This window comes from Lithobates pipiens, unplaced genomic scaffold (assembly GCF_037356315.1).
Source record: "Lithobates pipiens isolate NorthernLeopardFrog02 unplaced genomic scaffold, aLitPip1_a1.2 Scaffold_8, whole genome shotgun sequence".
In the NCBI taxonomy this organism is placed as follows: Eukaryota; Metazoa; Chordata; class Amphibia; order Anura; family Ranidae; genus Lithobates; species Lithobates pipiens.
Genome location: NW_027507903.1, coordinates 690,437,157 through 690,448,094, shown reverse-complemented (window position 1 = coordinate 690,448,094; position 10,938 = coordinate 690,437,157). Strand labels below are relative to the sequence as shown.

Here is a 10,938-nt window from a genome sequence, read left to right as displayed (position 1 = left end):
ATTGCCGAAATGTACGATTGCAGTGTCGTATAGTTGCGACGATCCCGCCGAATATTATTATAAACGTGCGACGATCCCGTCGAATATTATTATAAACGTGCAACGATCCCGCCGAATATTATTATACGTGTATGTTTTAAGTTGCTATGTCGAAACTGCGTCGCTCATGTCGAATCTGCGTCGTTCATTTCTGTGCGTCTCCGCCCCAGCGTCCGCCGTCCGCCGTCCAGGCAGTCAGTGGAGTGAGACAAATCGAAAATGGCGGCGAGCAGCAACATGACCTGCACAAACATGCGCTCGGCCTCGGAGGAAGCACTGGCAGGGCCATCTACTCTGGCAGCAGATGTGCCAGTGCCAGTGAGGAGGAGAAGATCACAGGGCAAGAGGGGGAAACAGGCTGCATCCAGCAGGAAGAGGAATATCACCTGGACTCATATAGAGTCCCAGGTCCTCGTAAGAGAAACTCTTCCTTGCTGGATGCAGCTGTGTGGCCCCCGCTCAAGAGAGACCACGCCAGAGTGGAAGAGGCAGAAGTGGGAGGAGATTGCCCGGAAGGTGGAGGAGCAGTACCACCACCAGCGTGACCCGACTGCCTGTCGCAAAAAATTCAGCGACCTAAAACGGTAAGTAACGTTTCCGATTTATTTAAAAAAAAATGTATTTACATTTTAACCACTTCAGCCCCAGAGGATTTGGATGCCAAATTACAGTGCCAATTTTTGCGATTCTGCACTGTGTCGCTTTAACTGAAAATTGCGTGGTCGTGCGACGTGGCTCCCAAATAAAATTGGCCTTTTTTTCCCCTCAAATAAAGCTCTCTTATTTTTTTTTTTTTTGTCTTTTTGCAATAAAAAACAATTATTTATAAAAATGTTTTTCCTTCAGCTTAGGCCGATACGTATTCTTCAACATATTTTTGGTAAAAAAAAAAAAATCCCAATTATGGATTATTGATTGGTTTGCGCAAAAGTTATAACGTGTACAAAATAGGGTGTAGTTTTATGGCATTTTTTTATTTTTTATTTTTTTACAAGTAATGGAGGCGATCGGCGATTTTTATTGTGACTGCGACAATATGGCGGACACATCGGACATTTTTGGGACCATTGTCATTTATACAGCAATCACTGCTATATAAATGCAGTGATTCCTGTGTAAATGACACTGGCAGTGAAGGGGTTAACCAGGGGGTGGCAGTGTAGGGGTTAAAGAGGAGGGCCGGTTAAAATAAAAAAAAAAAAACAAAAAAAAAAAAAAAAAAGTCAGCAGCTGCAAACACTGCAGTTGCTGACTTAATAAACACAATCACCTGTCCAGGGCGCCCGCGATGTTGGCTGCCCGAGGCCGACCCGTCCCTCGGCTCTCGGGTCCCGGCGCCGCCATTCCCTGTAAGGGAAACAGGCAGTGGAGCCTTATGGCTTCACTGCCCGTTTCCTACTGTGCATGCGCGAGTCCCGCAGCTACTGCGCATGCGCGAGTCCCGCAGCGCTTTCCGAATGGGACGCGCTGTGTTCTGGAACACACAGTTCCCAGAACACAGCGCGACTCATTACCCAGAAGACGCCGCGACGAAGACAGAAGACAGAAGATCTCCGCGGAAGAGGAAGATTAGGATAAAGTGCCTAGCAACAGGCATTTCTGGTAAGTTAAAAAAAAATTTTTTTCATTTTTTTTTTTTTAGAATTTTTTTAAATGTTTTTGTTTTTCAGGGTGGCCCTCCACTTTAAGTCTGTCCTAGGGGAGTGTTACTAAAGCCTCATACACACAGTCGGACTTTGTACAAACTTTTCCGTGGACTTTTGTACAAAGGGCGTGGTCCACAAGTTTGTATTGTATACACACGGTCGGACTTTTTCATAACAAACACGAACGTAATGATGTCACAACGTACTGACGCTGCTTCAAAAGAGGACGTTCAGTGACTCCATCGCTACCTTTGGTGAACTTCTGTATTGTTGTCTGATCTTTTGCATTGGTTCTGAGCATGCGTGTTTGTACCTTGTACAAAAGTCCGATACTTTTGCGTACACACGGTTCGGACTTTGCTCCATCGCACTTTTGTTGCCAGAAAGTTTGTCCGTTCGCACAGCCAACAAAAGTCAGATGAAAACAGAAAAAGTTTGTCCGATGGAGCGTACACACAGTCGGATGTTGCTCCAAAACAGCTAATTTGCATGTTTGTTGTCAAAAAGTCCCACCATGTGTATGGGCCTTAAAGAGGAAGTAAACCCTGATGAGTTTACTTCCTCTTTTTTTCCCTGCAAAGGTAAAGCATAATGGACTACTATGCATCGCATAGTAGTCCATTATGTGTCACTTACCTGACACAGGAGCCAGCGAAGTCGCCGCTGTCCCCTGTAGTCCGCCGCATCCATCTTGCTGGTGGCGTCTCGCAGCTCCGACCAATGACATCGGTGAAGCCGCGATGACGTCACTCCCGCGCATGCACGCGGGAGTCGCGTCTCGCAGCTCCGCTGCTGCCATTCGGCGAAGCTGCGATGACGTCACTCCCGCGCATGTGCACGGGAGTCGACAAATTAGGCAAATCCATTCTTGGACTTGCCGCATTTAGTGCGCCTGCGCATGCGCCGTAGACAGCGGTGCCCATTTTCGGCCAAATATCTCCTAAACCATATAGGTTTAGGAGATATTGCTTGGACCTACAGGTAAGCCTTAATCTAGGCTTACCTGTAGGTCAAAGTGGTTTGAAGGGGTTTACTTCCTCTTTAACTTTGCGTGGCGTGGCTGTGTGTTAGTGACTGAACACTGATCTCTGCTCCAATCACATGTAGCAGAGATCAGTCACTTGTTGCTAGGCAGAATGGGGAGATGCTGTTTATGGCATCTCCCCGTTCATCCGCCCAGCGAGACAATCGCGGGTATCCCCACAGCGATGGAGCCCGCGGGACCCCCGACCGGACTCATGGGGGTCCCGACTGGCGGCACGCACGCGATGGCAGGGTGGCATATAGAAATGCCCATACCTGTACGCCAATATGCCTGCCCGTGGCATTCTGCCGACGTACATTGTCGTGTGCCGGTCAGGAAGTGGTTAACTGACAATTGGACGCTCCTGCGATGTACTACCCAAATTAAATGTATGCCCTTTTCCCGCCACATATAGAGCTTTTATTGGTGGCATTAGATCACCACACTGGGTTTTACATATTTTGTTATTGAAAAAAAGTTAGGGCCGGTTCACACTGCAGGCAAGGCGAGGCGACACCGACTTGCCTCCCCGCGACCTGCCGCGACCTCAGCGGCGATTTGCAAATGACTTCTGTATAGAAGTCAATGCAAGTCACCCCGAGGTCGCCCAGAAGTAGTACAGGAACCTTTTTTCTGAGTCGGAGCGACTCGAGTCGCTCCTCTGAGAACGGTTCCATTGTACAGAACGGGGGCTACTTGTAAGATAGCGGCGAGGCGAGTCGTGTCGCCTCGCATCGCCCGCTGTGTGAACCGGCCCTAAAGTATAAAAAAAAAATATTTTGTTATGGTGGCTGGACTTAACCAGCTTGCGGACCTGCCACCATATGTGGAGGGGTCCAAATCCACAAGTGGTTAATGCAAAAGACACAAGAAAGGTAATTTACACCATACACAGTTCACACAAGCGCCTAATTAGAAAGGTGGACTGGACAGTGGACATTTATATGAATATTTATTTACTCTTTTATATTTTATTATGGACCAAAAAAGCATACCTTTTTCTTAAAATGAATTTGGTTAATAAAAAAAAAGTGAAAATCTTGGGCTAAATGAAAAAAAGTGCCTAATCCAAAAATTCCATTTGCATTTCATACTACTGGTTCATTCTACAATTGTTTCCTGTGTTGATGTCATGTTCAGATTACAATTGTCGATTAATTATGGAACCCGTTTCTCTTCTCTGTTTGTTTTGCAGCTCCATTGCACGTAAACGCAGGCAGTCGGGTCGCAGAGGGAAGCGGGTGCCTCTCCTCCCCCATGAGGCGGAGCTCTTAGCGGGCATAGGGGAGGAGGAGATCAGCCAGCTCCTGGCTCATCAAGGTTGGTGTCAGCATTACATTGTGCAGGAGGGTTTTTTGATTGGCAAGCATCGGGCATTCACCATGTTGTGTTTGATTTTATTTAAAGATCGTATCCAGGAGCGCCGCCGGAAGCCGAGGCCGGAGGAGGAGTCCTCGTCATCATCATCCTCTGCGTCAACACCCAGTAAGTACAGTAGTACTGTAGTAGTGACACTAATACAGGATCCTTTTCCATTTGTCCAGCCTTCCATTGTCGATTCCAATGTCATTGCTTCTCACTCAAGCAGTGACAGGTGGAGCCTCTATGATGTTCTGTCAGGTAACGCAAGCGCTTGTGTAATTTACGTAATCTGACAGAACGTCGCCGCTCTGAACTGAGGCGCCTGATCAGTGTCGTGCACCTAGCACTTGCCGCTGGAACCAGGACAGGTAAGTGCCTCCCTGTTTTTATTTTTTTTTTACTGTTTTTGTAATTTATTTTTGGATTGCCATGCTAATGGATAATTATTTAATTTTATCTTTATACAGTATTTATAGTAATATCTTTAAAGCTTGAACATTGTAAAGTTCATCATTTCTCCTTTATTATTAAATAGGTCTCGTCATTATGCAGTCAGAAGGGGAGACTGAGGAGGAGGAAGAGGCTGAGGCGGCAACGCCCACATGTAAGTTAGTATAATCTTGCTGGTATCTGCTGCTGAGTGATCATACATGTTTCAATGTTTTTGTACTAATGTGTGTGAGATTGTTGTACACTGCAGATTGTAATTGTCTTTTCTATATTAAATTGATCAACAGCTGCTGAGCAGGAGGTGGAGGAGACCTGCCCTGGAGAGGCTGCTGGGGATGCGCCGGAAGGTGACCAGCCAGACGCGGCAGATGCAGGGAGTAAGTACAACTTTTTTAGTATTTTCCAGGGAAATAGTATTTTAAATATGAAATGCTGGTGGCATACACTGACTGCTCTGTACACACTCAGCCCGCCCATTACATGGCACAGTAAATCGTTCCTTCGCTGTCTGCAACTTTAAGGACAGGATGATATGATATCAGCGTTCAGTTCAGCTCTTTCTGATAACCCCTGAGCTCCCTGGAATGTCCCCCCTCCCCCGATCACTGCACAGCAGGTTGGAAGCAGAGGATGTGTGTGAGTGATGATCAGTGTCAAGCTACACACACAATGCTATTATTGATATCAGTGCTGTGCAGGGCAGTCATTGTGTTGGCTCTGTTTGTTTCTTTCTTCTGCTGGTGACCAGGCTGCTGCCCATTACTAGTCCATAGGGATTCTCCAGGTTACTGCTGCTGATACTAGTGCAGCATGCCATTTACTAGAACTGGGCTGTATTTTCCCTCACTTGCAGCATCTGAAATTGTCTTTTTCTCCTCTCCCTTCCACCAGCAGCTGCAGGAGAAAAATATAGCCAATAATTTCTAAAATGCTGCCCCCCCGAGGTCTGCACACCCGCTGTGCCCATTATGAGGGGTTCCCATCATCCCTGTGCTAATTTCTGGGGTCTTTACAACTGCTGTGTCCATTATGAGGGGTTCTCACCATCCCTATGCTGAGTTCCCGGGTCTGTACACCCACTGTGTCCATTATGAGGGGTTCTCACCATCCCTATGCTGAGTTCCCGGGTCTGTACACCCACTGTGTCCATTATGAGGGGTTCCCACCATCCCTATGCTGAGTTCCCGGGTCTGTACACCCACTGTGTCCATTATGAGGGGTTCTCACCATCCCTGTGCTGAGTTCCCAGGTCTGTACACCCACTGTGTCCATTATGAGGGGTTCTCACCATCCCTGTGCTGAGTTCCCAGGTCTGTACACCCGCTGTGCCCATTATGAGGGGTTCTCACCATCCCTGTGCTGAGTTCCCGGGTCTGTACCCCCGTTGTGCCCATTATGAGGGGTTCTCACCATCCCTGAGCCAAGTTCCCAGGTCTATACACCTGTTGTGCCCATTATGACGGGTTCCCACCGATAGGCTGCAGTGATGGAGGTGACACTGCATATAGGTATCACTCAGTGCCCATGGGCACTGATAGGTGGTACTGAAGGGCCTGCACTGATTATCAGTGCCTTAAATTATCTGTGTACATATCCCCTGTACAGGGCCAGTGCTACCTATAGACAAGGTAGGTGCTGGCCTAGAGCACACATCAATCCTGGGTGCCTTACCGATGCCCCCACCCACCACCTCCAGGCTCAGTGACGGACTCCACCCCCAAAATGTTAGCAATCTATAAAAAGGTGGTGTACTGTATACATGGGCAGGGCAAAAGGGGTGGAGTCAGTGGTGGGGCCAAAGGGGCGGCAAAATTAGGTTTCGCCTAGGGTGTTAAACTCTTTCCTCATGATGTCTGATTTAGTGATGTCCAGTTCATGAATGATTCGTTCTTTTGAATCGATTATTTTCAGTGAACTGGATGTCGGATGAATCGATTTATCTGAGTGAACTGATTCGTTTGAAACACTTCACTCTGTGCACTCACTCAGTACATACATAGCAGAGCAGGCCTGGTAATATGATCCTTGAGTGAGATCAGCTGACTCTAAGCACAGGACACTCAGGAACTGGATACAAACTTAAAACAAGAGTCAGGAGTTCATTCACAGTACACCGAGTTAACCACTTCAATACCGGGGGGCACTTAAACACCTTCCTGCCCAGACCAATTTTGAGCTTTCAGCGCTGTCGCACTTTGAATGACCATTTGCGCGGTCATGCTACACTGTACCCAAATGAAATGTTTATCATTTTTTTCCCACAAATAGAGCTTTCTTTTGGTGGTATTTGATCACCTCTACGGTTTTTATTTTTTGCGCTACAAATAAAAAAAATACCGAAAATTTTCAAAAAAAAAATATTTTTTTGTTTCAGTTTCAAAACTTTTTAAATAAGTACGTTTTCTCCTTCACTGATGGGCACTGATGGGGCTACACTGATGGGCACTGATAAGGCGGCACTGTTGGGCACCAATGAAGTGGCACTGATAGGCGGCACTGATGGGCGACACGGACGGACACTGATAGGTGGCACAAATTGGCATGGATGGGCGGCACAGATGGTCGGCACGGATGGTCAGCATGGATAGGCGGCACAGATGGGCACTCATAGGCGGCACAGGTGGGCACTCATAGGCGGCACAGGTGGGCACTCATAGGCGGCACAGGTGGGCACTCATAGGCGGCACAGGTGGGCACTCATAGGCGGCATTGGTGTTATGCTATAGTAATGGATGCCAATCAGTGCCAAACAATAATGCATGCCAATCAGTGATGCCCATTGTGGGCACTGATTGGCATCCATTATGGGCACTGATTGGCACCCATTGTGCTAACTGGCATCCCTGGTGGTCTAGGGAGGATTACCTTTTCCCTGGTGGTCTGGTGGTGTCCCTGGTGGTCCAGTGTGGTCATCCTCGGGGGGGCTGTGCTGATAATCGATCAGCACAGACCCCCCCTGTCAGAGGAGCAGCCGATCGGCTCTCCTCTACTCGCGTCTGACAGATGCGAGTGAGGGAAAGCCGATCACCGGCTCTTCCCATTTACACTGTGATCAGCCGTGATTGGACACGGCTGATCACGTGGTAAAGATTCTCCGTCTATGAGTACGACTACGACTCTTTACCGAGATCGTAGTTGCCGGGTGTCAGACTGACACCCCGCAACAACGATCGCCGCGATGCGCGCCCCCGGGGGCGCGCAGCGGCTCATAATCCTGATCACGTCATAATACATCCGGTCAGGATTATGAAACCACTTTGCCGCCGTCAATTGCCTATAGGGTGGGCGGCAAGTGGTTAAATAAAGAATCATACAAGTTGTTACCGAGTTAAAGAGTCATATCAGTTTTTAGAACCCAGTACACTGAAAGAATCACGAGTCACCACCAGTAAAAAAATACACTAAACCAGTGATCAGGTGGTATGGACAGCCTCAGGCCCTTTCACACTTGTGCGACTAGTCCTGCTACTTGAGACTGCAAAGTCGCATGACAAGCCACACACCATGATTACCAAGGAGTTCAGTTCATATCTGTGCGACTTCAAAGTAGTTTTTGTACTACTTTTGTCTGACTTTGATGCGACTTGTGGCAGAGACATCAAGATTACACAAACATTGCTTCAAGTCATGGCAAAAATCATGGCAAAAGCATTTGACTTTCAAGTCGCACAAGTGTGAAACTAGCTCATGGTAGTGGTAGTAAAATCTGATCATCGTTCCTGCGCATGCGCTGTAAAGGCTACGGGCAAATCTGATGGCTAGCAATGTTAACTGGAAAGTTGGCCCATCAGAATGCAGTTCACATGCACAAAAACCCACTTTTCATTTAGGCTCCATTTCCACTTGTGCAACTTGTCCTGCGACTTTGTACTCTATGATTTCCAATGAGTATTATATTTGTATCTGTGCGACTTCAAAGTAGTCCCTGCACTACTTTGGTCCCACTTTGATGCAACTTGAGATCCATAGACCTCTGGAATACACAGGCATTGCTTTAAAGTCGCATCAAAATTGCGGCAGAATTGTACAAATTTCAGGCTGTGTTGGCCTGAAAAGCCTGAAAGTTGCACGATTCTGCCGTAACTTGAAGCCATGCCTGTGTATTCTGGAGGTATATGGACCTCAAGTCACATTAAAATGGCCTAAATGAAAAGCGGGGTTAGTGTGCATGTGAACTGCATTCTGAGTCAACTTCACAGTTAACATTGCTATCCATCAAATTTGTGGAAACCTAGGCTCAGGGCCAGTTCACACTGCTGCATAGTGCAAAATCGCATGCGATTTGCACTGCAGTGCAAATTGCAGGCGATGTCCGTGCAATGAGATTTCAGCCATACAGATAGTATGACTGAAATCGTATCGCATTCGGACTAAACTCGCACTGGAACCTTTTTTGTTTCCGCACCAGAATCGGATCGCATGGCACCCATGCGATCTGATTCATGTCCAAACTGACACTTTGCAGTGCGACATGCTAACTGAAATGGGGGTGTCATTAACATTGTATGACACTCCCCAGCAGTTCGCATATGTCGTTGTGAACTGTTGTGCGAGTCGGGTGCGATGGAGGAACCCGTAGTGGAATCGCAGGGTTCCCGCATCGCACAAGTGTGAACCCAGCCTAACACAGTTGTTTGCGTATCACCAAAATTCATGACACTGAGCTAATCTGACAATAGGCTAGTGCTCTGCGCCGATGAAGTAAATCAAAGTAACCGTCCCCATGTTACCATGTTATGTATGGTTAGAGTGCAGAAGCCATGTGTAATGTATGTATTGTATTATCTATCTAATGTATTTCCTTTTCCTCACAGGTGAAGTCTTTATCCTTGAGCTTCACCCCGTGGATGTGGATGAGTCCAACCTGCCCGCGTCTGGTTGGCCTGACCGTCCTTCCTCAGCAGCTTCTCCAGGGCCCTTCCATCCTCCAGTATCCCCCCCCCACCTGGATACAGCCATGGGTGCTGCCTCCTCCTCCTCCTCCTCCGTGCCTCAGGCCGCGGTTTCCCCCCCCCTCCCCCCCCCTCCAGAGCCACATATAGATTATCAGCGGCGCATTTTGGAGGTCCAAGAAAGGCAGTACGCCTACATCAGGAGGCTAGGGCGTTCCTTGGGCCTCCACAATCGCCGCCAGTATGTGGCTCTGGAGAGGTGCCGAAGGAGCCTTCATAGGCAACTGGAGGCTATTCGGTACCTTGGTGAGCAGATGACTGGGATGAATATGTCCCTACAGCGTCTGCTCACCAGGTCGGGGGAGGATCAGGAGGATATGTAAATAGTTTTTTTTTGTTTATTTGTACATATTTTTGTATTTTTTTATATTTTGTTACATTAAAAAAAATTGTTGTTTAAAACTACTTGTTTTCTTGAATTTTGCTTTCCTAGTTCGATTCATTATGATATGTATGTGATGTTGTTTCTCTAAATTAACTACTCCATTTATAGTTATAAACTTAGTAGAGGCCTTATAATTGTGCTTTTCCTACATGTAACCATCAGGCTGAACTTAGAAAATTTAAGAGATTTCTCTCTACACTATTTCACTGTGCAGAGGGTAATCCCATGTATAATGTGTCCAGCAGTGGCGAAATTATCAGAGTCGCAACAGTCGCAAGCGGGACTGGGCCCTGTAGTTAACAATAAAAGTAGTGTGTATCTATCACAATATAAGAATGGATTACGCTAGACAGGGTATTAATTACAGAACCAATCTTAAATATATTCTGGCGCTCTACATGTTTCGTGTTTTGGTCAACGCTTCCTTAGGAGCTTTATCAATTTTTTACATTTCTTCATGGGGGCACCCCAAGAGAAATATGCAGGAAGAAAAAGGAGAACCACAAGAAAGTATTTCTCTAGGCAGATAGAGCGATTTTCACATCGACATCACACTTTAATATGTATAGGAGCCTGTGGTTGGCACTTGGCATAAGGGCTTCAGATATTTATGGTATAAGGTATCAACGGGAGGTGATTTTGCACCATACTCTCTTAAATTCAGTTAGCCAATTCCTGTATCTTCTCCAACAAGGTAAAATGTAGGCGAGCTTGTCTCAATAGCTTCAGGGTTCAGAGGGGGACCTTTGAGCCCCTTGGGTGTCTTCCTCTACCGGGAGATAGGGCCCTGTAGTTCACCACTTCAGGGGGCCCACTGGCCGCCCGCCCGACGCGTGAAGGGCCCACCTGCCTGTCGGGGGTTTGTGTCTGTTAGGTTCATGCTGCGGGGAGGGGGGCTTTCATCAACTGTGAGGGGAGAGACTGTGAGAGAGAAGCGCTCCGCCCCCGCCTATCCATAGGCAGAGATACTGTAAGGGATGTGGAGCAGACACTTAAAAAACTGGGCTGACCAATTCATTGAAGGCGACGGAGGAGCTCTCCCCTCTGCGATTGCACAGTGTTTAAGGATGAGATTGGTGG

At 47.3% G+C, this 10,938-nt stretch overlaps 1 protein-coding gene across 1 annotated transcript; it reads left to right on the top strand.

The window, feature by feature from the left end:
• The first annotated feature begins 258 nt into the window (after positions 1-258).
• LOC143962547 (uncharacterized) lies at positions 259-9,875 on the top strand. Its single transcript, XM_077471816.1, has 6 exons — positions 259-566; positions 3,905-4,029; positions 4,117-4,194; positions 4,607-4,675; positions 4,809-4,898; positions 9,336-9,875. The coding sequence occupies exons 1-6, from the start codon at positions 259-261 to the stop codon at positions 9,794-9,796; spliced, it is 1,131 nt and encodes a 376-aa protein (XP_077327942.1). The 3' UTR covers positions 9,797-9,875.
• The last annotated feature ends 1,063 nt before the right edge of the window (positions 9,876-10,938 follow it).

What these genes read in the sequence shown, in the direction of transcription:
- LOC143962547 (XM_077471816.1), top strand. Translation starts at nt 259, where the DNA reads ATGGCGGCGAGCAGCAACATGACCTGCACAAACATGCGCTCGGCCTCG. An exon ending in ATCCTCTGCGTCAACACCCA is followed by an intron (nt 4,195 to 4,606) that starts GTAAGTACAGTA and finishes ATTATTAAATAG; the next exon opens with GTCTCGTCATTATGCAGTCA. An exon ending in TGAGGCGGCAACGCCCACAT is followed by an intron (nt 4,676 to 4,808) that starts GTAAGTTAGTAT and finishes ATTGATCAACAG; the next exon opens with CTGCTGAGCAGGAGGTGGAG.